The sequence below is a fragment of the Panthera pardus genome, unplaced genomic scaffold (assembly GCF_024362965.1).
Source record: "Panthera pardus isolate Hobbes unplaced genomic scaffold, ASM2436296v1 HiC_scaffold_16, whole genome shotgun sequence".
Classification (NCBI taxonomy): Eukaryota; Metazoa; Chordata; class Mammalia; order Carnivora; family Felidae; genus Panthera; species Panthera pardus.
Genome location: NW_026526721.1, coordinates 104,149,165 through 104,176,537, shown reverse-complemented (window position 1 = coordinate 104,176,537; position 27,373 = coordinate 104,149,165). Strand labels below are relative to the sequence as shown.

General features: G+C 42.0%; 1 protein-coding gene across 8 annotated transcripts in view; it reads left to right on the top strand.

The window, feature by feature from the left end:
- Nucleotides 1-20,894, top strand: part of LOC109262053 (schwannomin-interacting protein 1) — a 567,034-nt gene extending 546,140 nt beyond the window's left edge. For all 8 annotated transcript variants that reach the window (XM_019440436.2, XM_019440432.2, XM_019440434.2 and 5 more), the window contains 5 exons: nucleotides 11,395-11,512; nucleotides 12,720-12,917; nucleotides 13,822-13,945; nucleotides 16,388-16,481; nucleotides 20,258-20,894. In XM_019440436.2, coding sequence (XP_019295981.2) covers nucleotides 11,395-11,512; nucleotides 12,720-12,917; nucleotides 13,822-13,945; nucleotides 16,388-16,481; nucleotides 20,258-20,309 — 586 coding nt within the window. In that variant the 3' untranslated portion in view covers nucleotides 20,310-20,894. The remainder of the gene's footprint in view (nucleotides 1-11,394; nucleotides 11,513-12,719; nucleotides 12,918-13,821; nucleotides 13,946-16,387; nucleotides 16,482-20,257) is intronic.
- The last annotated feature ends 6,479 nt before the right edge of the window (nucleotides 20,895-27,373 follow it).

Sequence of the window (27,373 nt, the reverse complement as noted above, 5' to 3'; positions counted from 1 at the left end):
TCTTGAAAAAAATATTCCTTTTCTCTTACTACTAGTATTATACTTTGCTATAAAATATTTTTCATTGACCACATTAATCTTGAATCATCATTATATTTTGGATTCTGAGTTTATATAGCTCAGCATTATTAAAGGAATGCAAACTGGCCTGGCTGCTATGAGAACAGAAGACAGAGTGGTCATTAGTAATGGACCTCTAGGAAACCTTTCATTTTTCAGACATACAACCTGATCTGACATTGTAGAGAAAACATGTGCGGCCTCCATTCTCCTTTTCTCAGAGTAACCACAAAATAAACCTCTCTCTTACCTCTTACCCTACCCCAAGACAGGTTTTATTTGCATACATATAAATAGAAATACAGCTTAATGTAGTCTTTTTCATAAAGTATACGATGGGAAGGTGTAGCCAAAATAGGCTATACGCTTCTCTCCGAACATTGTAAATATTATGAAAAACAGAAATTCCCCAGAGAGCTTTTGAGCAGCTGGTTTGAATAATGATTACTGTTTACTCATCTCAACCATTCCAATATCCGCAACTCATTTCTTTCCTGATCTTCTAGGTTTATTGGTGAACGACTAAGACAAGACCAGTAATAGATACCTACCACCTTCTTTTGTGTCTGGTGTGGGGATAGGGGCCGGGAAGGGGGGCACCATAGCCCAGGGGGTTGTATCAGCTAGACAGATAACAGTGATCCAGAGAGGCTTGAAAGAAATTGACTCACAGGAGCTTTGAATATGAGGAACTGAGAATCTGTATATATAATCTGCCACGGAATCCCAAGTTGAACAAGCATCATTTTGCCAGGAAAGTGAATCATCCCTTTGTCTCTAACAGTAATAATTTTTGTACTATTTCCTGGAAGAAATAAGCAGTGTAGTCATATATACCCAGCATGGGTGAGGTTGTCCTACTTCAACACAGTGGAATTTGCTTTCACTGGCATCTTTCTTGAATAGGTGCATATGGTCACAACCTATTTATAACATGTAGCATATCTTTTAAACTTCATCTCAATCTCGTACATGTGAACTAATAATTTGCTTAGGAAACCCTTCATGTAAGTAATTCCAAGATACACGTCACGGTAAACGGTAGTTTACAAACTATTGCATACAGAAAACCTATCATTTTTTTATGCCCTCCTTCAAGGATTACCTCTACTTTTCTAAAATATCACCCAATTTTAAAAGTGAAGCAAGATGTGAAGTGGGTCTTTTGAGGAGTAATAAGATTAAAATGGCAAAACAAATTTAATTATGTAAGCAATTCTTCTCTTTCACAAACCCGAAAGAAAAGCAAATTGGTATTTGTGAAATTTTCTTTGTCTAATAAATAGCCTCACTTTACAATAATGCCGATGACCCCAGTTTAATTGGGTGCAATTAATTTTGTGCAAGCGAAATTTGACATCTTGCTAGAGGCAGAACCAGCTGTACCCTGCCTTATGAATTTTTTTATTATCACCAATGAGAATTCAATTGTCGGAGCTATTGCGAAAGGGTGGGAGGCAGGGAGGAAAAGGCCACAGGGCTGCATTTTATATTTAAAAATGGCTCCAGTGGACAGCTAAATGTTTAATTAAAAGAGCTTCTAGGAATGATTTTTCATTGGCACATCATCTTTGACAAGTTATCATGACTTTATTACTTTATTACTGTGGTTTACGCTCCCTTTGGATGGTGCTTGCACACATGTGTCTGGACACACGCAGTTCACATGAAGACCAGACTCCTTTGAGAGTTTACAGAAGATTCGCTGCTACAAGAAAACTCCCACTGACCACAAGTGAGCTATGTCATCTAGAGGTTTAACACAGTCCTGTTGTCCAGTCTTAAAAAAAAAAATTTCTGTGCCTTTCAGAATGTTCCTTAAATTTTTTTTCGTGTCTCTGAAAAGAGAGAGGGTGCGCACGCCTGAGGGAGGAGCAGAGAGAGAGAATCCCAAGCAGGCTCCGTGCTGTCAGTGCTGAGCCTGATGCAGGGCTCAAACTCACAAACCTGAGATCATGACCTGAGCCAAAATCAAGAGTCAGACGCTTAACTGACTGAGCCACCCAGGTGCCCCTCCTTCAGATTGTTCTCGTTCGGATTATTACGTGTATTAAAAACCCATGGAAGGGGCACCTGGGTGGCTCAGTCGGTTGAGCGGCCGACTTCGGCTCAGGTCATGATCTCACAGTCCGTGAGTTCGAGCCCCGCATCGGGCTCTGTACTGACAGCTCAGAGCCTGGAGCCTATTTCAGATTCTGTGTCTCCCTCTCTCTGACCCTCCCCCGTTCATGCTCTGTCTCTCTCTGTCTCAAAAATAAATACACGTTAAAAAAAATTTTTTTTTTTAAAACCCATGAAAGATATTTTGAAAAACCACTGTCAATTGAATGATGATGCATGCCTCCTTAACACTTAGAATTATTATTTTAGTTATTGAAAGAAGCCTTCTAAACTTACTTGGATATCTGCTTTTATCACTTATGTCTTGTACATACAAAAAAAGAAAAGAAAATGTGTAAAATACATTGGTTAAGATAGTCCACTTTCAGAATCCAATTGTTCACTTAACCACTTTCCCTCAGAGTTGCCCGTCTTTGCTTTTCCCCACAACATCACCCTCTGTGCCCTTGGGAGATGCTGTGCATCACCTTTCAAGCCACTGGCCCTTCTGCTACAGGTTTTGATGCTGGAGCTTTCCTGTTCTTACCAGAAGGCACGAATATCTGAACTGCCAGAGCCCACATCTTCATTAGTGGTCCTTAACTGATTTGTTGGCTGAGGGGGCTACAGCTCAGTGAAACAGTCATGCCACGAGCCGCCTGGGTGGCTGAGATCGTGAGACAGCTGACTTTAAAGACGCCAAAATATGAACAACCGTGCTTCATGGAATCAATGAAATTCAGCAGATCTACTGCATTCTTTTTAATGACTGCATATAATTTGAGTGACCCCACATGAAATCATGAAAGAGAATGTCTTCGAGATAAAGCTTACTCTACAACCAAGCCTAAATAGTAGCCCCAACTGTTTTTAAACATGATATAAAAAGTGGTGAAAGCAGTGATTCAGTATTGAAGAGCGTAAAAGAATTTGCTGTGGAGAGTGTCTCCAAATCCAGTCATACTCCTCAAACACATGCACAGGCATGACTCTCCAACTGCCATGTCTTTACCCCAGACACAGGAACATGATCACCCAACTCAGGAAGCAGCAAGCAGCTGAAATTCATCAGCAGGTCAGATGGATGCAAGTTTAAACCCAGTCCGGGCCGAGAGGAGTAATTAAACAGTCTGGCTTTAAAAAGACAGACATTTAAATGTATATCAATTACTTCCGAGTCTGTAATCTACTGCAGATCCAAGGGGGGAAAAAGGGGGCCCAGACCAGGCAGGGAAGGGATGTGAACGGTTGAATCAAAGAGTCCATCTCCAGAAACGTTCACTTATAAGAAAATGTTTCTTGCTGCCCTTCAAGAGGATCTCCCGCCCCCAGCCCCCTGCCAAGAACAAAAGCCCGGCCTGACTCATATGTGAGTCATGCTCTGTGCATAGCCTCCATTTGAGTCAGACACACAACCATCCTCTTCCAGCTGTCAAACATTTAATCCTACTCACCTTTTCTCCAACACACAAGCGCTAATCAGCTCATCCATTCTCTCTCCTTTTCCCTTTTTAATTCCTGCTGAATGCCCACACATGACAACTCAGAGGAGCTCAAAAGAGAACAATTCGAAGTCAACTGAATTCCTTCCACCAAAAAATATCTAGGTATATTTCCTGCCATTTTTTCTATGCATAATATATCTTCACATTTTTGTTTACAAAATTGAAATCATAGTATATGTACTGTTTTATAGCCTGATTTTTCTTCACAGTATATCGGGAACATTTGCCCATGTTCATAACTGTTTTTCTATCATTATATTTTTACTAGCTGCATAATGGCCATCATATATTTTACTGTAGTATACTTAATCTCTTCTTGTTAGATACTGGAATTGTTTCCAGTTTTTTGTTTTGTTCTTGTTTTGCCTTCTTTTTTCATCTTTTTTTTCTTCCATTCATGGACTTATTCTATCCTTCTTAAAGTGCCCTGGCTTCTCAAAACAGACTCTCACAGAGTAAAATACCAGCTCTGTGACCTTGTGTAATTTAATCTCTGAGCCTTAGTTTTCTCATGTACAAAATGAGGGTCATAATGCTTACTTTATGTGTATCTGAGGAGTAGAGGGAATATATATGAAGTGCCTTAGCACATAGTAGATGATCCAAAAATGTTAACTCTTTTTATTTCAGAGTGTAAATTGCTTAGAAATCATTTGGCTTTGATTAAAATGTAAGTAGACCACATTTGGCACCTAAGAGAGATGACTGTTTCATTCCATCATTATTCTAGTATCAGAAGAAGCCTCATTCTGGTCTTCGGTTCATGGTAGTAAATATTTCTGGTGAAATGCATTTTTCCATCATGAAGATCCTATAACTCCAAATTGAATTACATCTAAGTGGTCATTAGTGAAGAAACTGGAGGACACTGATGTGAAATTAGAACCAACGGCTGTCTGGGGAACGCAAGTATTTATAGCTCTCGAGAGACTCGGGTTAGGATCCAGGGGCTGTGACGCTTCACCAAAGAGAAGCTGGGGACGGCTAGTTCTCCTTTCTATCAGTTAATAAGACTCTGTGGCCATGTGGTGTTGGATGCTTACCAGCCATCATGTGGACATGTACAGATGGAAGGTCCAGATCTAGCCTTAGAAAAGGGAGCAGAAAAAGAGATTATGTACAGGATTAGGAGAAAGAAAAAAACCCAGAGCGGTCCATTTACACTCCAGTCACCTTTGGAGCTGCCAAATGCCTGAGTCCTAGAAGATATGGGGTCAGGATGGGACATAAAGAGACATGATGTCCTCTCTTCTCCCCAGTCCTCTGTTTGGCACATAGTTTGAAACTACCGCTTACTTCTCGGGACACATGCCTGCTGGAAGGTAGGCTTTCCCATCTCTCCTGCATTTATTTCCCCCACCCCTGCTTCACCCAGACGTCCTTTCTTCTGTAGTTCCTGCTCGGTCACCCTTCTTGGTTAACACCTTATGTAGTAATGAATGTCCAGGTAGTAAAAGTATTCTTTTCTCATATCTAATATAGGGAGTGTCTACTGAGTGTTTTTTGAGTTCTTTTCCGATGCTCTATATATGCCACATTTCTGTTTATACATTATGATTTAATGATCCAAGCACTTGGTACCTGTTAAAAGACCAGGTTTTTGTTCATGGCTCAGCTACTAACTATGCATCTACTTAATATAGGGGCCCTTAACTATAAAATGCCTTCAGGGGTCAGCAGGAAACAAATGATTGAAGTAGCCTAGATAAAAGGCAATAGGGAGTAGTGGGGACTATAGAAAACTAGAAACTGTATGTCCTGGCGAAAGCACTAGCCTATTGGTGCCATGGGGTTCGCGGAGATGTTATCACCTGAAATAGATGAATGAATGAGTGAACAGTTCAATCTCCCTTTTCTAATATAAAAGTCATTTACAGTACTTTTGTGTGAGTGTGATGGTATATGTTGGACCAGCACCATTCACACCTGTTGTGTAAATATCAATCTTTTTTAAAAGTCCAATAAATTATCATCCCATGCATTACACACCACTTAGCAAAAGAAATGAACACAATCCTATTAAGGTAAGAGAAAAAATAGCATTTTAGAATAGTGTTTTCACAATAACAAATATTGGGCAGCAGAAGAGGAAGGGGTCAGGGTTTGGGGATGGGAAAAGTCTTTTATTAAGGACTAGCAGCACCTCATTTTAACCCATCTCAGCACATTCTGTAGAGACACCGTCACACCTTGAGGACATCTGGAGCTTACTGAAACCTCAACTGTGCCCACATCCTTTCTTTATGACAAATCCTTAGAAAAAATGAAATGTGTTTACAGCTACCTTTGGGTAATTACAACCCACATTATCTATTCCTTCCCTTTTAAAAGTTTCATGAAATAGAAAAAGATATATTATAAAAATATGAGTGATTATTCATTATGTATAAAGCCTTTGAATAATGCATCAAAGATCCATTAAAATAAATGGAAATAACATAATTTTAATGGCCCAGTCACAAACTAATTGGAGATATTGACAACAAATGATAGGGCAGGGCCAGTGGCTCTCACGGCATCTCTGGTTGTGGATAGAAGATAAGCAAGGTGTGTTTGAAATCCACAAGCATATGGGAAGTTCCTCCTCTCTCTGCTTCGTGAGGAAAACCAAACAATTGCCTTAGAATTATATGCAACTGCAGGAGGTAGAAGTCCTTTAAATCCTTTAAATTGCCAGACATACAGACAAGATCTAATAAATCCAAACCTGAGGTTAAGTGTAGTATGGGGAAAAGGGCCCTGGATTCAAAAACCAGAGGTTTGGCCTGTTGTCTCTTGCTTTGTGACCTTGTACCAGTTATTTGTTGCCACAATGATTATATATAATTAAAAAAAAAAAAACACCACATCAGTGACATACAATGATAAACACTGATTTCCGCTTAGGAGCCTGTAAGTTGGCTGAGCAGTTCTGCTGATCAGAGCTGGGCTCAGATGTACCTGCAGTCATCAGATGTACCTGGTGAGGTACCTTTGACTGCCCTTGGCTACACTGTCTCTTGCATTGCATATGGGGCTTAGGTGGGGACAACTGCTGATTGAACTCTGTGCTAGGAAGTCACTCATTAGCCAGCAGGCCAGCCTGGACTTGTTCTGAGGGCAGTGGCAGGGTGCCCTGAAGGGGAGACTTGGAACTGGAACACTGGCACTTCCTATGCATCCTGCTGGCAAGACACAACAGGAGGCCAGCCCAGGGGTGGGGAAATAGACCTCATCTCTTGACAGGAGAAGCTGCAAAGTCACATTACAGAGGCGGCAGGTGCAGAGAGGGGAAGAATTGGGACCATTTTAATAAATCAGGTGGTCAAGGTGTGGGGAACTTACTTGATTTCTCTGAGTAACTGTTACCTTGCCTGTTACCCACAGGTGGTTGCACAGCCCAAAAAGAGAGTATAAGCAAACATCATTTTAAACTCCAATTCATTGCAACAGTTCAAGTGAAGTTAACTAAGGGATGATGTAGGGGGTAAAAACCAAAGAATCTTAAACACTTCTGTGTAGATACTGCTGATCTAAGCTGGTACTGGGAGATTGCTATTTCAGAAACACTGGGGCACCCAAGTGGCTCAATCATTTAAGCGTCTGACTTCAGCTCAGGTCATGATCGCATGGTTTGTGGGTTCAAGCCCCATGTCCGGCTCTGCACCGACAGTGCTGAGCCTGGTTGGGATTCTCTCTCTCTCCCTCTCTCTCTGCCCCTCCCTGACTTGCACTTTCTCTCTGTCTCAAAATAAAGAAAGAAACTTTAAGATCAGAAACAGCAAGTAATTCTGGGATTCACAACTAGCCTCAGAACAGCCCAGACCCAGTCACCTCAAACCAGGGCCCAGGACCAAGGCCAGATTCACAGTGGCTACCACACAACTTCAAGTCACGGCAGACTTTAGGATCATCAATCACATCGTTTCTCTCAGGGAATAAACTGGTCTTGTCCTTGTATTTTGAAAAAAAGTATTCTCTTTATACCAGATTATATTATCACTTGGCTACGTGCTCTTAGTAGTTAAAAACTTTTCACCTCTGCCATCCTGTCTTTGTTGTGCATATTTTAATAATATCCCCAGCAATGGTAGTTGGAAGTCAGCACAAATGTTTTACAAGAAATAGTCTTCCTCACCCTAAAAGCCAAGGAGACATTGGTGCTGAACATCCTGTCGCCTGTATGCCTTCCTGATGCTGGCCAGTAGGCACTGTCGCTAAGAAAGCCACTTCCACTCACACGGAGATGCCCAGAAGACACATTTCGTCTTTGTGTCTTCATATTCTGAGCATTCTCCATCCAGAACACCCTCTTTCCAGATCCCAGGGCTCCCTGTCAGTAACTGGGCTGCAGTGTGGGTTTTTCCCTGGCTCATGGTGCATAAGGAGAAGCGTTTTCCAGGAAAACCAGGACACAGACCTTTCAGATCTCCTATCGACAGGCAAGGCAGATGTCAAGCAGCCTTTTGCATGCAACGCTCCAGTAAATGCCACTCGAAACATCAAGCAACCTTGAACTGGATACCTTAAATTATATCGCTAATTAAATGATGATGATCTTGTTTTGTTTTCACCTCTGACTGTGCCTGAGAGATGCAAGCAAGCAAATTCGCTCCCTGGCAGCTTGGATTTTGCAAGACTGGGTAGCCTGGTTGTAAGTGAGGCCAGATGCACTGCAGGGTGAGGGACGGAGGCCAGGGACTCCGGCTTGCAGGGATGAGCCTAGAGCAGCCAAGCTTCCCCCGGGGGTGGGGGGATGGGTGGGGCGGGTGGGGAAGGGGCCCAGAACAGGGGTTATCATTTCTTGACGCTGTGACACAGAGGCCTTCGAGAGCGCCAGGGGCCCCACTCACCCCCCAGCCAGGCTGCTGCTTGAGATCAGTGATGGAGTTTCCCCGAAGCCGCCTTCATCTTAAAACCTGCTTAAAGGCTAAAGGCAAACAAATCCTTCTTGAAACCTGAGTCCATTTTAAGATGTCTTTACTAAAATCCCCTCTGAACCATTAGCTGATATGTCATATAATTTCCTTTCCCTGAGAGTAACATTCTTGGTGATTACCGCTATAAGGAATTATAAGTCTCACCCCATAAGAAGCTCTGTTCAGTTTCCCACGGTGATAATGTGGTACTAAGGCGATTTTCTGAATTTCTACCTGAGGTGTTTTTTCATTTCATTCTGACTTAGTAGTCAGAATCTTTCCCCCCCCACCCTTTTTTTTCCTTTGACTTTCCTGAGTTAGATATGCTGTATGGTTTGGTTGATTTAGGTTTGAGTTGATCCTAAGCACAAAGGTCATTTGGGGGCAGGACAACAGAATTTACAGTCAGACCTTTTTCAGAATGAAAATGTATATCCCTGGATATTTTAAACCTTATTTGGTAATGGTATCGTGGGTTATATTATATTTTTATAATTTGGGTATCCAGTGACAGACACTTCTTTTCAAGACTTTAGCTATCCAGTAAATAGAAAATGCAACATAATCCTAGATTCAAAGTAGGTTTAATTTAAAATGTCTTTTTTATTTTAAAATATGCTTTTAATGTGTTTTTTTCATTTGCAGTTTTACTTCCCACTATTTTCCAATGCATATATCTTGAGGTTTATGTTAGAAATGGGTTGATCGAAGGGGTGGTTGACAAACTACAGGTAATTAATTTTAAAACTTAATTTATGTGGGATCGAAGGGTAATGTGAACATACTAGATTTCTCCAGGGACAAAAAAATTCCAAAGGAAGAAAATTAAAAGGAGATAAATTCCAGCTCAGTAAAAGTCCAAGCTGCCTAACAGTTAAAGACAACTTGAGGACACTCTTTCAGAGGTATTCAAGGTCAGGCAAGGTATTCGAGTAAGTGACTTTAGAGGTCCCTTTACCAAGTTGCATCACCTTTAAAATTCTGTATTCCTTTGTCCAGGCTTTCAGAAAGTAGAAAAAGGAGGATAATGAATATGTACAGAGGACCTGCCCTGTGCCTCACTCTGAGCTGTTTTCATTTTTCTTACAAATCACTGAATTATTCACCCCATTTTACTGATGAGGAAACTGAGTTTCACAGAAGTTAAGTAAGGGGCCCGGGAAAGAAGTGAGGATTCAGAACCTAAGTCTGACCGACACCAAGCTCCCTGCACTGATCATAGCAGAACCTGTGCCTTCTGCCTCCAGCAAGGGCCTGGCTCTTTAAGGCAGGCGGGGAACAGAGCCAGCCTGCTGAGGGGAAGGCTGCCTTTCCTTCCTGGACCTGCAGTAATTACAGAAGGTACCAATAGGTGGCAGTGCATACATATAACAATGACGGTGCCTGTGTTAAATCAGTAGATTTTCTTTCTGGATTCTGTGTCATTTTCAAAGAATCACTTGATATGAGTCATCTGAGCAATTTATACAAAGCATCCCTACCCAATGGAATAGAAAAAGATACTAATGTCAACTACCAGATCAGTTACTCTTTACATTTCTCCCTGTGATAGTAATGCCAGAGCAATTCAGTGCTGGCTTCCTAAACCTGGCTTAGACGGTCTCCTTATGATCTCTTGCTGCCTAGGAGGCTCCTTCGCCTTTTCTAAGCTTACGCACAGACTGGGACTAACAGGAAATGCTTGAAAAATTACTTCTTTAGGGGCACCTGAGTGGCTCAGTCAGTTAAGCATCCGACTTGGGTCAGGTCATGATCTCACAGTTCGTGGGTTCCAGCCCCACGTCAGGCTCTGTGCTGACAGCTCAGAGCCTGGAGCCTGCTTCGGATTCTGTGTCTCCCTCTCTTTCTGCCCCTCCCCTGCTCACACTCTGTCTCTCTCAAAAATAAATAAAACATTTGGAAAAAAGAAAAATTGCTTCTTTAAAGACTCTTTATAGGAGAACAGTATTGAAACGTGTCCAGTTTCAAAAGAAAGTTAGGACACTGAGTTGAATCCACTGTCTGCCCTTGTGTAGCAGACACACAGCCGGTGACCCTCTGTGGCCACATCTCCAGCAACATCACTCATGGAGCTGCAGGATTCACCACCAACATAATAAGCTCCCGAAAAGTCTCCACTTCTGAGGCTCTGTGTACGCGAGGCAGTCTGCTGTGTTACAAGGTTGTGCCTTTCTGACTGGGTTTGGGGCTTCCTTAAGTTTCTCTGGCACGAACCTGTGGTATATGTTTTTTTAATGACATAAATGGGCTCCCTTGGCTGGCTTTTGGCAATTTGCTTTAAGCGTAGTTTTCCTTCAGGCAATCCTAGTCTGTGTATCTGGGGAAAAAAAGGAGTCTTTCTTCAGGGAGCTGTGGCCCTGGCAAGCCGGCTCTGGTGAGCTTCGTTGAATTGTCTCCATCGGACAGGACACTAGATGACACCAGGCAGCTTTACTCTCCTGAGGACCCCATTCATCTTTATCCGCAGGAATGTAAACTCGGTGACTTGACACATTGCATTTTGCACAGCTGTGTTTGGTATGGTGCTAGGTGCTACTATATGTGGATTTAAATTGTCTTTCACTTCACATGAAGTTGGTATGAAAAAAATAATATAATATTAGCAAAAGTTATCACTTTATCATTTATCAAGTTCTCAACTCAGTAAGTCATCATTATTCTCCTTCAGTAAAAGTTACCATTTGTAAGTTGGGAGTAATATTGGTCACTCACTTCTCCGTGCGAAGAACACAATGAAACTGCTTTCTGTCAATGAAACCGGACGGCTCTGATGAGGGCCACCTGATAACAAACAGCTGAGTAGAATGAGTGTCCTGTTTGCTTCTGCCCAGCCTGCAGAGTGGGATGAACCTGCAGATATGCTTTGTCAACGACAGCGGCAGTGATAAGGACAGCGACGCTGATGACAGTAAGACTGAAACCAGCTTGGACACCCCCTTGTCTCCCATGGTGAGTCCAATACCACCAGAGCTGTGCGTGTGTGCTTTCCTGGACATTTAGCTTCTTTTTTTGTTGTTAGTCAGGAAAAAAACATGGCAGAGGTTCAAAAAGAAATGTCTCTTGCCATTTCTCGACATAGCATGCTCCTAAAATTTGACAGTGATTGAAAAATCACAAGGGTGATACAATAAGGAGACATAAGCGCTTGTTAAAGTTAGCAACCACTTTCATATTAAACCATGAGAGAAATCACATGTGCCCTAATAATTTGTGCTAGATACTAATGCTTCCCCATCGGGCTTAGAAGTATTAAGCACAGACCAGCGGTAGGACACGTTTTAAAAGGCAGGGTGGGGATCCAGGTGAGGATGAGAAGGCCAGCACCCAGAGACGTTGCTCCGAGAAACCAGCAAGATAATGTGTGTGAAGCATTCCTTACTCATTCCTTGCACACATATTCCAAAAGGTGGCTTAGTGATCCCGGGACTGTATTGCTGGAATTCCTTCCTCTCTGTGAAGTCTCTATCACTTTTCTTACCAAAGATCAACCAACAGGAAACCGTGTTGGTCCATGAGCACAGTGCAACGTCAACTTCAATGGATACCTGACATCCCATCCAGAGAACACTCTAGAGAATAACACACTCACTGCCTTAGCTCTGGGTTACTTTTCTGTGTCTGATCACTTCAGGAAAGTTTTGAGACCACGAGCCAAAGAAACGTCTCAAGTTTGTCATAAATAGATTCTCCCTGTTGTCATGTTACTCTGCTAAAATCAGAGCCTGTTCGTGGCACTGAAGAAGTAAACCATCTTTTTTTTTTTTTAATTTTTTTTTAACGTTTATTTATTTTTGAGACAGAGAGAGACAGAGCATGAACGGGGGAGGGGCAGAGAGAGAGGGAGACACAGAATCGGAAACAGGCTCCAGGCTCTGAGCCATCAGCCCAGAGCCCGACGCGGGGCTCGAACTCACGGACCGCGAGATCGTGACCTGAGCCGAAGTCGGACACTTAACCGACTGAGCCACCCAGGCGCCCCAAAAATAAACCATCTTTAACGTTACTTGAGATTGGTACAGACCAAATCAAGTGGCGAGTCGCATCGGTGACGGGGACCCTCAGTCACTCGAGCGGGATCAGGGAACACTGTAGCCCATCTCCAAAGATGGTACCTGAAAGCTCAGAAAGCTCAGGGCTGCTCTTTTTCCCTTCACAGAGCAAACAGAGTTCTTCCTATTCCGATAGAGACACGACTGAAGAGGAATCCGAATCCCTGGATGACATGGATTTCCTCACAAGGCAAAAGAAATTGCAAGCTGAAGCCAAAATGGCCCTAGCCATGGCCAAACCAATGGCCAAAATGCAAGTAGAAGTGGAAAAACAGAACAGGAAAAAGTCTCCCGTCGCTGATCTCGTAAGTAGCGAACACTGAAACGCCAGCAAGTGTTTGGTGGCTGCAAACGGTTGACGCTGTTCCAGTTCTTTCCCAGAGTTATGCAAACTTGGGTTTCTACAAGGCAGTTTGTAAAAAGTACTGTCATTGAGAAATATTTGAGTTCGTTTCTTTTTCCTTCCTACTGTATCGCTGAAAGATACATAGCAACAGATTACACAAAAGTAAACTTTGTTCTTGGTTCATATCTACTGTATTTCTTAGGAGCAATATTAGCTGTCATGGGCATATGTTAATGCCATTAAGGCCATCCATTTAGAACCTATTGGTTCTGATGTGGCAGAACTCGCTGTTGTTTGGCTCTCATTCCCACCTTTCAGCGAAGACAGGATTGCATAGTGGATAAGAGCCCTGAGCTTGGGAGTCCAGCCCTGCCATTGACCTGCTGTGGGGCTCTGGGCAAGTTACATAAGCCTCAGTTTTGTCATCTGTAAAATGGGGATAACAACGCCTGTGTCAGAGCATGACTGGGAAGTTCCGTGAACAAAGCGTTCAAAGACACAGCACAGTGCTCCTAACACGGTACCAGTTGATGAATAACTGATATTATTAATTTTATCCATGTCATTCATATTCCTTGAGCTCCCTAGTCATTCATTTGTGGATATGACAATCGATTCAGGGTTGTCACAGCCTGTGTTCTAGACCAATCAGAAAGCTTTTGATTAGAGTAGTGTAGCATTTTGGTGCCATAGTGTCGTAGACAGTGTGGTGCGGGTGTGGGGGGCCTTCGCACAGGAAAAGTCAGCCTGGGAAGGCTCTGGAGCCCAGAACCTAAACTGAAGTGGGCGGGTGAGAGTGTGGTTTGCATTCAGTGTACCTGCTGCTCTGTTCACACCTCCGTTTCTTCCCTTTGTACCTTCAGCTGCCACACATGCCTCATATAAGTGAATGCCTGATGAAAAGGAGTTTAAAGCCCACTGACCTACGGGACATGACTCTTGGGCAGCTACAAGTGATAGTCAATGATCTCCATTCCCAGATTGAAAGTAAGAGTACGGTGTGCTTGGAAATGGGGGGTCAGATGTGAAATCTCGTGGGATACTACGACCTCTTTGATTCACTTCCTTTGTTTGTTTCATTGGGTTCCTCCTGTGTGCTGCAAGAGAAGGAAGAGAATCACAAGGCTCTGTTTTTGTTTTTTTACTGTAAAGGGGTCAGAAACTTGAAGAACTTTTCAAGGTTCATAGAGGTGATAGGGCCTTTCTATTCATCTCAGATCCCCAGCGCCTGGCACAATGCCTGGTGTGTATGTGGCTCACAGCATCTGTTCCTGGAATATAATTTCGTAGTTATACATCATTGATTAGGCACTTATTCCCTCAACATAACTTATACATACGTTCATGTTAGGTCTTCAAATCAAATTCAACTTATTTTGTGGGACTCGAGGTGGGGGAAATATGTACGACCGGTATGTGAAAATTACAGGACGGCAAATTATGGGCCTTCTTTCCTCCAGAATAAAGAAGGGCCTGTGACAGAAGTGCGCCAAGTAGGTGGTAAATGAGAGGTGCTCACTTTAGGTGGCTGCTTGTGCAGAGCACAAATGAGCCCGATGAGAGAGAGAACACAAAACATGCTTGCGTGGGCGGTGTGGTTAGTCCAACTGAACCGTGTGCCCTCCAGCCTCTGGAATGTGTGATTCTAGAAAATCCTGTGGACTTACAGATTAAAAACCACCTAAGAGACATGCCAACCAAATGCATTCAAACAAACGAACTGTAAAACATTTAAGACCAACGGAGGAATTTGTACACGGATGGAATGTTTTATTAAAGATGCACTTGTTTGTTACATATGCTGAAGGTATTGTGGTTATGCTAACTAAAAAAGAAAAAAAGAACTCTGTTTAGAGATACACACTGAAACATTTACAGATGAAATAATAATATGCTGTCTGAAATTTGCTTTCAACTAATCTGGTAGGAGAAGGGGAGGTCGAAGAGTCAAGATTGGCCATGAGTTGGTGATTTGGGGAGCTGGTTGGATGCATGGGACATGAAGATTCATTAAATCAGTCTCTTTGTATCAATTCGAAAATTTCCATGGTAAAAAGTTAAAACCATCCTATGGGGAAAAAAATTTCCATGCACTACGTGGGCCCTCTACTGAGAGCTAGTATAAAAAGCTATCCTAGTGGAATTTTTTTTTAAATATAAAAAAAAAAAAAAGCTTCCCTAACAACATACTGAAAAAGATATGGACATATTCAGAGTTAAGCTAATATGTTCAGTGTTGTTTTAAAATCAAGAGAAAGGGTTTAACATTCTAATTAGGAAAGCATAGATTCACAGGTTTTTTTTAAAAATTCTACTACATTGTAATTTCAGTTGAGACTAAATTACTAGGACTATTATTCTTTCAAGGATGTGAAAGGCCTTCTGATATTTTACCACTGAAATATCTTCCTTAGACTTCTAAATACTAAAATTGTCATCTAGCTCTTTTCAGTAGTAGATGAATTTAGACCTCTTTATATAATTTTTTTTCTCCCTTTTTTTAAACTGGAAACTAGTCTGAACTAAAGGCAGATCAATGCATCGTTTGAAGTCAGGATCTCTAAAAGCATTTCCAAGGAGGACCTGGCTGAATACTGAATACCTCCTTCCTTCCTTTTGTTTCTGGGCCCAGAGCTTTGCTGCTAAATGAATGTTATCTCCCATGCGTCTGGACCTAAAAGCTTCGATCTAAGGGGGAAAACAATAAGACAGCCCCTTCTGCTTGTTCATATTTTTCAGAAGCAGAAGCCAGATTAACCTGGTGCACGGATTTCAGGAGGATTAGAAATGTATCTGTTCATCTGTGTTTTATTCCCAGTATAAATCCTAAGGAATATTTTCCTTGGTCCTCATCCAGAGATTGCAAGTTATTTCTTCGGGTCTTAACAAATCTAGCTTTCCAGTATCTATAGCTGTGACTTAGATATGACTTAGAACAGCCTGCACAGAGGGGTGTTCCTTCTGCGGGCCGTAGGAAGCCTTGGAGCATGCGTGGGTCACCTCCTCTAGCTGCGCGTCTGATGTAGCACTTTGGGTACAGTGGGTCCCTCCAACTCTCGGGTGGTGGGAGTGTCCTCAGGATGGAAGGTGGAAAACTTAACATGCCCCAGACATTTGTGTGCACGTTTCTTCCAAGGAAAATCCTGCTTTTTCCAGCAAGCTATTTTCCTAGCAGCTAACGATTTCTTTTCCCACTTTAACGTGAACGTAAATGGAAATACTTCATACTTCACTGCTTTTCTTCCAACACTTCTATAGTTATGCGAGCTGGTGATGTCTGCAGACTGATGACTTCTCCTGGGCTTATGAAAAGCTAACATAAGAATTCTAAATTTTAGCAAAAGTAACTTGTATAATGGTCTGTAGAGCTGCACATACAGACTTTGATGCAGTTTTATCTGTTTTTAAATGCTCTTTCCTTTGCTCCAGGCTTGAATGAGGAGTTGGTCCAGCTGCTGCTCATCCGAGATGAGCTGCACACAGAGCAAGATGCCATGCTGGTGGACATCGAAGACTTGACCAGGTCAGTGACGCCTCCCCCTTCCCAAAGAAGGAAAGGAGCCCAGGATGGCCTAACGTTGAAGAATTGGGGCGAGAGCGAGCCCCAGAGAACTTCTTCCCCTTACTTCCATGAGTAACTCACCTAATCTCTGCCGATGTCAGCTGCTTAGCTGAGGGGAAGTGGCCAAAACTCCTTCCCAAATGCATTGCCTTTTCACCCTCCCTTTGTGATGGGTTGTCAATGCAGTAGAACTTCCTACACCGCCTCCCCCAAATCAGGTCGGCATTTCTGGCCCAGGAGGACTTTTTCCTGAAGGACTGTCCCCTTGGGGAGTTAGCCCTGAGCTGTTCCCTGCTGGCAGGTGATAGGTGCCACAGAGCGGCATTTGCTGTTATGTGACCCAGCTCTTGATCACATCTGCCATGTCCAGAAGGCAAGAACACTGGCACCTTTCCACAGCACCAGGGCCACCAGATTGCTCTCACCATGGGGAAACCCCAGCACTTGAGTTTCTAGCTGGGCCTGGCTCCAAGCACCTCTCTATAAAGAGGTAAAGAATGTTTCCTCTCCTGGGGGATACGGAAATTAGGCTAATGCCAGTCCAGATCTTGCATTTCTTAGTAGTTTTCTTTGTAGAAAAGCCTATCACCACAAGTATATAAAGTACATGAAATACTGTATTTCCTACGATCTCATGTTTGCCTTGGTGCCTTTCCTGAGACAGTACGTATGAAGTCTTTAAACCAAGAGGTAATAATTACTCTTAATCCCAGAAATGGTATTCAGAGAGTAATAGACTCCCCAGGGAGAAGAAGAACACTGCTTGTCTCAATAACATAAGGAATTAACCACATGATCCAGAACCATCCAAGAGAAGCTTGAAAACATATGTAGTGAAAATGTGCTTAGCACCTACCACAGGACCTCTTCTCAATGTGTAGCATGGAGTAAAATATTTTTCTATATTTGGTGTTTTAAAATAGTTTTGGAAAATATAAACCAAAAAATTTTTTTAAAAAGCAAAAAAAAAATAGTTTTGGTAGCAAAATAAATGCTAAAGAACTATGTTTAGGCTTTTCTTTCTTTCTTTCTTTCTTTCTTTCTTTCTTTCTTTCTTTCTTTTTTAAAGACCTATGGGCAGTACTCTGTTGTATGCTTTGGATATTCTATTGCCTCGCCCCCCCCCAAAAAAACAAAAAAGCCGAAGGCCTCATACTCCTCAGCATATTTACTTGTATCTAAACTATCACAACAACACTCACATAATATTATTGCCACCTACAGAGGTATTCAGGCACTGCTCCAACAACTGTAAGACAAATCCCTTTTTGTTAGCCTAAGAAATTTGTAAATAGGTATGAAGATTATGGGAAATCATTCATGAAATATAAGATCAAAACCTAAATCTTCAAAAAAAAATATGTACATTCTTTTGTAAATTCTGTGACTTGCCTGTGACAGCAGAGACCTTTCCTCTACTCCCCAAAGCATGTTGCTTTCCTCATTGCAGGGAAGACACTGAGAGACTCTGCCTTTCTCTCAAATGTTAAGCTTGTACTTAGGTTTACAGTGTGTTTTTTAAATACCTTTCAGATGGTGTGACCATGGGAAACAGGGCAGGCAGAACCAAGGGGTGAAAAGGAGAGGAGTTACTAATTTAAAGGCGTTAGAGGAACCCTTTAAAGTGGAGCAGGTGGGGAGAAGTTCCTATGTCCGTTCCTGGCTACACAATATAACTTTGCTTGTGAGGGGATCTGAGGATACTTAAACGTACCTAAAGGTAGCAATGTCAGAATTTTGCAGCCTGATCCCAGAAGGCCGAGAGCACCGTCTGGGAAGTTCTAATCACCTGTTCCCTTTACCTGCCCAGTAGATAATGAGACGTTCTTCCATTCCTGGTGTCAGTTTAGATCAGTGGTTCTCAATTTCAGCTGCACATTGGAATCACCTGGGGAGCTTTATAAACCATTGGTGCCTGGGTCCCACCTCTAGAGATTCTTATTTAATGATTCTGTGGGGTGGCCTGGGCATTAGGATTTTTCAAAGCTCTCCAGCTTTTCTGAAGCTATTTCCTGTTCTTTCCTTCTCTCTCAGAACAACACACATGTGCATGCACAGATACACACAGATACATATTTTAAAACTGCTGTAGGAACTATAATTTTTTAAAAAATTTATTTTAGAGAGAGAGCGTGCACAAGGGTAAAGGGGCAGAGAGAGAGAGAGAGAGAGAGAGAGAGAGAGAGAGAGAGAGAATCGCAAGCAGACTTCACACTCAGACAGGGCCCAGTGCGGGGCTTGATCCCACAACCCTGGGATCATGACCTGAGCTGAAAGCAAGAGTCAGACATTCAACCGACTGAGCCACCCAGGTGCCCCTAGAAACTATAATTTAATTAGCCACAGTGGAATCTTAGCTCAGTGGGCATCAAAATATTTCTGAGCTGAATTTAAATGAGACCCATAAGCCACTTGATAAAAATGATCAAGCCTGTTTTATACACATAAACAGGGCCATGAGATGGTCTGCTACAGGGCATTGTGTTTTAGGAATAAAGGGCTGATATCTTTTCCCCAAGTTACTTTATTGTTAAATGAATATCACCAATTATTTGCGGGCTGTTGAATATGGCAAGGACACTGTTGTCACTTCCCTATTTCTGAAAGTATTTGTGGTTTGTCCCTATGCCATAGATCGGAGACATTCTGCACAAAACCAGTGAGTTAAACTTGACGTCATTGACTACCCAAGTCTAGGCAGCACACAAAAACTGCCCCTGAACCTTTGATTACAGCTGGAAACTACAGCGTTAGAGACTTTCTCTTGCCAAATTTATAAATTCCTAGAATTGTCCTTCAAGACATTTGTCTTTTGCAGACGTCAAACCCTACCACTCTCTGGGAAAACGTTTAATTAGTAGCCATTCAAGTGATGTAAGCAGCTTGGCCGTTTTTCCCCCTCTGTCTCCACTGGCCAGCTGCTGGGTTGGCTGAATTTGGGGCTTATAGGCAATAATAGGGCTTGATGAATAAGAAGACTCACCCCACCCTACTTTTACCCTCACTGCCATGATCATGCCCTTTGGATTAATTGGAGGGGAGGGCGGCAGGGAGGGAAGTATGCAAACATGGAAAATCTTGGCATCTGCAAAGACCTACATTTGTTAGGAAGACATTAGCTTTTGTAAGAGTGGAACTGGATCATTGGCTTCAGATTTCTGTCAGTAGCCTTTTTAATGCTTATATTTGTGTCTGTGTGCATGTGTTCAAATAAAGTAGTCATGTAGTTACCTTCTACCATGACACCTTTTTTTGACTTTTGGCTTAGAACTATTTTCTCTCTGCTATCTTCTGCTTTGCTATCTGTTGCTTTTTTGTCTCTCTCCACTGGAATATATGTTCCACGAAAACAAAGACCTCACTGTCTACTCACCAAATCCACAGCACCAGGAACAGTGCCTGGCACATAGAAACATATCAAACATTTGTTGGATGAATTTCCCCAGATACTTAACTCTTTTTTTTTTTTTTTTAAACACAGTGCTTTTTCTTCTCAAAAGTAGTGACATCTACCATTCTCAGGGTAATCTAGTAACTTATTAAATAAAAAGATTCTTACTTAGAATATAAAAATTAAAGAGGACAAATCCATTTGAATTAAGCTCTGTTTCTTAATTCTCTTGATTTCATTACGAGTAACTCCGAACCTCAGTTTGCGGGATTGTTTTAGCTACAGATCAGAAAGCAGTTTGGATCTCTCTTCTTAGCACTAAATAATTGTATGATTAATTTTACAGACATGCCGAAAGTCAGCAGAAGCACATGGCAGAGAAAATGCCCGCGAAGTGAAAGAAGCCATCCAACCAGAGGACAAGCTAGAATTTATTTTGCTTCTGTGGTTGTAAAAATGCTGTTATTAAAGGTGGCGCAGAAACAAACAAAATATCAGTGTTAGTCATTGATAATGTCTGAAGCTTAATGTCCAGTGATTGGCCTTTGCTTCTTAATTTATTTTAATTTTTTTACTGTGCCACTAAATATCAGGCATTTTAATAAAATATTGTTACAGAAAATGTACAGTACTGACACCATCACTAGTCATGGTTAATCAAAGAGGGTAGTTTTAACTTTATTTTTATTTGTTTCGAGATTTTAAGTTGGAGCAGTATTTTACCATTGACTACTTTCATTCTTCACTGTAGTTTTAAAGAACTGTAAATGACGGTGCTATACAAGTCAAAAAATACATGCCTGCCTCGTAGTGAAGTCATAGCTGTCCGTAATATGTATATTTTAATCAGTTTTCAACATTTTGTGAATGTTGACTACCTGAAGTTCATTTTTAGATGTGCTATTCACATTCTGTTGGATTCAGAGGGTTCCTTGAAAGTTTTATGTATAAATATGTAAAATAAAAATGAAAACTTTGTTTCATATGATATGTCTTCTTGCTCACTAGCAAGCCCTATATAGTTCTCGCCTCTTCACACCTCCTCCACCAAATTCCCCACCATGAAGATTTGGTCAGTGAGAAGAGAAAAGTACTGCAGGAGAAAGCAATGCAGAGAATTGCCGGGGAGATTGTGAAGGGTGTGTGAGTGTGTGTGTGTGTGTGAGAGAGAGAGAGAGACTATGTGAGCAAGTGTGTGTGTGTGAGAGAGAGAGAGAGACTGAGCAAGTGTGTGTGTGTGAGAGAGAGAGAGAGAGAGAGAGAGAGAGAGACTATGTGAGCAAGTGTGTGTGTGTGAGAGAGAGAGAGAGACTGAGCAAGTGTGTGTGTGTGTGAGAGAGAGAGAGAGAGAGAGAGAGAGAGAGAGAGACTATGTGAGCAAGTGTGTGTGTGTGATCCAAAGAAGACAACCTCAGCAGTGTTAGAGCTAGCACCTCGGTCAGTGCTCAGTTACCCATCTGGAACATTAGCACGTTACTATTAGCTCCTGGTTCAGCCACAGGAACAAGTGATGCTTGCATTTAGTCTTTTCCCAACCCCAGGTGTTGCCATTTTTCAGATTTTAACCACTTCTGTTTGGTCCCATGAAGAAAAATGCCAAGTCTAAAGTAGATTACAGATTGTTCACCAATAAGTAGAGCCTCAAAATTGAGTTAATCAATTTAGCTAATGGCCATGCAGGTATTTGAGAATCATAAACTATAAGCAGAGATGTGCATTCAACATTCCAGAACCACCCACAGACCACCTGGTTTCATTATTGCGTTAATGATGTAATCAGAAGATAGAAGTTTCCTTGGGTGCCTGGGTGGCTCAGTTAAGTGTCCAACCCCTGATTTCAGCTCAGGTCATGATCTCATGGTTTGTGAGATGGGGCCTTCTGTTGGGCTGTGCACTATAAGCACACAACCTGCTTGGGATTCTCTCTCTCCCTCTCTCTCTGCCCCTCCCTACTCGTATGCTCTTGCTTGCTCGCTCACTCTCTCTCTCAAAATAAATAAACATGAAAAAAAAATTTAGGTTTTATTTTATTTAGTTTCAGGTGTAGAATTTAGTGATTCATCACTTCCATATATGAAGATAGAAGTTTAGACACCTGTCTACATTTTCCTTTCTTAAAAATACCCAGATAGATACTTTAAGTAATGAAGAGTTGCCAATTTTCAGTCTTCTATTTAGCAAAATAGGTAATCAAAAATTGTAACACCAAATCATTTTTTATGGGCCTCAATCAAGTTTTCATTTGGAATGGAAAAACAAGGCAGCCTGTAAATATATTTTGGCCTTTGTGAGTTGGCTCTTGAGAAGGATCTAGGTTGCTCACCACTGAGTGAAGGGTGGGGCCCGAGAGAGGTCCTCTCTGAGCCTCAAAGTCCTACACCAGCTGCCAGTGATCTCCCAGAGTGACCTCAGCCCTGAGAACAGGCTCAGCTTCTGGACCTTTGCTGCTTCAGCTGGGTGAGAATATTGGTCAGTAAACCAACGAGTCTCAACCATTAACTGCTCAGTGGAATCGCCTGGGGACCTGTAGAAACTGCTAGGCCTAGGTCCCAGCCCCATAGATACTGATTTAATTGGTTGGGGTGTGGCCTGAATGTCCCAATTTTTTAGAGGTCTCTTGGTGATGCTCATATGGAGAAGCACTACCTTAGACGTTCTTTTTTAGCTATGCTTTAACCATTTTTCAACAGCGGTTTTTGTCAGGGTACCTGGGTGGCTCAGTCGGTTGAGTGTCCGACTTCAGCTCAGATCATGATCTCACGGTTTGTGAGTTTGAGCCCTGCATCGGGCTCAGTGCTGACAGCTCAGAGCCTGGAGCCTACTTTGGATTCTGTGTCTTCCTCTCTCTGGCTCTCTGTCTCTCTCAAAAATAAATAAACATTAAAAAATTAATATCTAGGTTCTTGTCTAATTAAAACATATTTCTATTAATTTGAAACTTCTGGAGAGAGCCAACCTAGGAAGAGTGCTATAAAAAATGCCTGTCCCCAAGCAACAGTGGTAGAATGCCCCAAACCTCCCGTGTCAGCCATGGCCTGAAGTCTCGACCCTAAAGCTCAGCCCAGCAAAAGAAACTATCCTAGTTTTTTAAATCTTTGCCAGAATTGCCAGTTGCATCAAAAATTTAGAATTGAGTTTTTTCTTTGTCTTGAACAATGCCATCTCTGGCTGGAAATGTGGTCTGGAGAAACCAATGGCCTCTAAACTCTTCAGTTGTTTGAAGCCCGTAACCCTAACTGAAGAGCCCCTAACACGAGAAGGAAAGGACTGAGATTACACGCACAAGGGCGTCTGAAAGCACCTCCAGGGTCAAAGCCAGCTAAAAGTAGAGCAGTTCTTCCCACCGCCCTGAGACCCTCAAAGAAGATTATACTCCGTGTACTTCTCTGTCCCCATGTAGATGTCACCAAGTGACTCATCTCCAAGGGGATTCTTTCAAGAATGGGTCTTTCCAGTTCTTAGGATTTTCAGCAAGGACTGGGATTATTCCCAACAAGATTCTTACCTGTTTTAGATCACCCTTCCGTTCATAAACTAGGACCCTCACTAGTTAGCCAGGCTTCATTAGAATGCTAGATCACTTGACCTAAGAAATGGGCCACTTGTCTTCCTGATTTTAGGAGAGTGAACTACAGGCAGGAGCACACGGGCTATGGGGCCAGAGGGAGTGGGCAAAAGTGCTTCACAGTGATTTGACCCTGAGAAAGTTACTAAAGTTCTTTTATCCTGTTTTGTCACCTGTAAATAAGATCTCTTGGGATTATTCTAAAGTTCAAATAAAATGATGGCCATGAAAGTACCTGGCACCGGATAGATACTCAATAAATAATTATTGAAAGAATTAAATGATCAGGGTTTGGATGGAGGAAGCATTCTGTATTTTACCAGTTTCCGAGATTTAAAACATCCTTGTGGGTTTTTTTCTTGTTTATTAATCATTAATTTACAAAGCAGATACTTAAGGAAAAAGTTAATAGCTCCAGTCTTTAAGACCTCCTTCCCCCAAATATCAATGTTTAAATCTTGGAATGTATTCTTACACACTTTTCTCTGTGCTTATACAAATACATACATACAGGTTTTGTGTTGCAATTTGTTTATACAAAGATGGGATCACATAAAACTGCTTTGTACCCTGCTTTATCCATAGATATCCTTCTAGGTCAGAATGTACAGATCTAAGCCATTCTTTTTTTTTTTTTTTTTTTTTTTTTTAAGTGAGGTCCATGCTGTGTGGGGCCCAATTTTGGGCTTGAATTAATGACCCTGAGATCGAGACCTGAGATGAGATCAAGAGTCAGACGGCTGACTGAGCTCCCTACATGCCCCCTAAGCCATTCTCTTTAATAGCTGTATAGTAATCCTCAATATGGTGAAAAATACTTTAGCCATTCTCTTAAATGATAGACATTAAGGATCTTTCCAAATTTCTGCCACTAAAAACAACAATGCAATAAATATGCATGTACTCACATCTATTTGTGCTTTTATTCTGTGATTACCTCATTTTTCTTTGACTGTTACTTGGTATTGTGTTTAGACACTTCAGAGTACAGAAAGCTAATGAAGGTAGGAAAGACCAGGTGAGGCCACTGCAGAGAAGTTCAATTCTATACAACAAAATTGGACAGTTTCTGACAAACACCAACTTATTTTATCTTTAAAGACCATGGCTGTCACTTCCTTGACATAACTGTTTTTCTCTCTCTCTCTTTCTGTGTGTGTTTGTGTGTGTGTGTGTGAGAGAGAGAGAGAGACACACACACACAGCCTCCAATTCAGCCTTCCTGAATACAGGCTTTCCTCCATTTCCTGTTTGAGGGTAGAGGCAAACCTCAGCCACTGTGGTAACTATAGTGCTCAGCACAGAACCAACTAGAGAGGTGTCCCTTGAAGAGAAAGTCCCTGATCATTGGGACCCACCCTTTTGACCCTTCCATTAACTGGTGGCACTGTACTCTTCCTGATGTCTAATACCTCTCCTCTTAGCTGAGGGATGAGCCCCTTGGCCTGACTTTTATTCAGGTTTAATCTTACTGTTCTCAAGCTTGATCCCCCATGACTGGTTGACTCTTTCTTAAGTCTTTCATCTCTCCAAATTTTTTATCTGTAGTCCAGCGACTTCCTTTCTACAGAATGGATCATCGCTGCTCTATCTCTGATAAACAGCCCTATGGCAGATATAGCCAGCCAAAATGCATGCCTCCCCATCATGTTCATAGTTACAAAGTTTTTCCTGACAAGCAGGTCAACAGACAAAACTACCTTTCCCACTCACCATCCCTGTGGGTCAAGATGTGACCCATGATTGATTACCGCCAATGGGATGTTAGAGCACGTGAAGTGTCTTCATCCCAGCCAAGGCTTTTAAGAAAGGGTTTGCCTTCTCCGTGTGTTCTCTTTCTCCGTGTACCAGTTGCAATCACAAGGACCTAGAGGATGGAAGAGCCACAATATGGAAGGAGTCTGGGTCCATGTGTTCACTGCATGAGCACAGCTGCCTGCTGCTTAGTAGGATTTGCTTTAGACAGTTACAGGAGTGAGAAATGAATTACGATTACATTTGAGCCACTACACTGCAACCTAGTTACAATGGCTAACATTACCGTAGCTAATGCAAGTCCTAAACAAGAACAGCCACAGTGCTGGAACACAAAGAAAGAGCTGGAACACAAACCCAGGTTCCTGAAGACAAAGCCTGTGTTCTTAACCATCATGCCACATGACTGCTAGAGACCCGCCTCTTTCCTCTAGGAGATCTTCTCTAGGTCAGTGACTTACCCTTTTTCAATTCATGGACCTTTTCGGTTTAGGTGAAATCCTATCCTGCATTCTCTCCTTTTCTTTTTGGGGCAGAAACCAGAGAGGTTCAAAATGAGATTTGTCGTGAATAATTAATTCATGCCAGAAAAAAGAATATGGATTTTATTATGGTGCCAGAAACAAATATTTATCAAGTGACTACAGGATACTTCTTTGGTATCCATCTGGAAGAGCCCTGGATTTCTACAATCCTCAAGACCACACTTTGATTATTACCAACTCAGCTGAATTCTGCAGCTTAGAAAACCCAATTACCTTTCGCACTGACATTCATTTAGTTTTTCTAAATAAGATATGACACATTCATTATGAGATAGGTTGATGGGTAATGAGTTTTTCAGAATATTTTAATTGAGGTTTATAGTCAGTAGTTGGTATAAATTAATATTATATTAAATAATTTATGAGTTCATGGTCTGGCTATGCAAAATGAAAGTGTCTTCCTGATTTCTGATTGAGAACCCAAAGGTGTTTCATTTAGGAACTTTGGTAGGAAATGAGTCACCAGGACTAATTAATTGGTTGTAAGAAATTCCTTGCCATTGTGTCATTTTCTCCGTACCTTCCTCTGTTTTAGAACAATGTCCTGCTTGTGGTTATGACACGGCCTTTGTTTTACAACTATTGAATCTACTTCCCTGCACCACTATGTAAGTGCACAAGGTAGAAAAGCAATACTTGGGGGAAAAGAGATTTTATTTTCACCCTCCAGACTAGGCATTCAAACTTTCTTGGTGATTATTTACTACTAGAGTCTCTCTTCTTTTATATTCAATCAATACCTTATTTGCTTTTTGGCTTTGCAGAAAATAGTGGCCTGTGTCCTGACTCTGGTGGAGCAAAGATGAAGCTGGAAGTGACTTCTTTAATTTTCTGCCTCATAAAGTTACTTTGCTCCAGATGTCTGTTAGTTCTCATAGAAATCACAGTCTGTAATGACGTGTCATCTCACCTTGTGAGGGGCCTTTTTAGGTCACAGAGCATCCCCACGTATTAGAAATGGCGATTCAAAGACAGCCAGGAGCCCATACTTCACCTTAGGAGCAGTTTAGACAGGAGGGTTTAAAATGAAAACGGTGTTGACTCTTATAGACAGTGAGGAGAAAGGACTTTACTAATTCATCACAAAGCATCTGTTTCCTCTTTCCAGTGATGTGAAGGGCTCTTGTCCCTTCTGCTTAAGGCGGCTGGTTTTAAGAAATGTCATTGTCTCAGATGCAAATCAGATTGAGAATGAAGCACCAGGCAACTCTGTCAGGCTAAGTAATTTTTTAAGGGAAGTAATAAATGCCTCAGGAGGAATAATTAGGCGTGGGATGTTCTGTATGGGGGTAATAAATCTGTGTCCTTGCAGTTCTGGCTAAACCAAGAGTGGGAGTGGAAGAGAGCACGGGGCTTCTCGGAGTTCCCACACCGGTCTCCCACACTGCAAGTGGGGACACCGGTCCCTAAGGAGACAGAGCTTTCACTTTCTGGACCCTTGGCCAAGAGCAGGAGAAGCTAATGTGAGGACTGAGGAGAATGGGGGTGCTGTTCAGGAAGAGACCCCTAGGACCCCAGACGGCCTCTGTAGATGGGGCAGCTCCACTCTGGGCCTTGCCAGGGCCACTCCCTACCATGCAGTTTGGTGCCCGGAGCC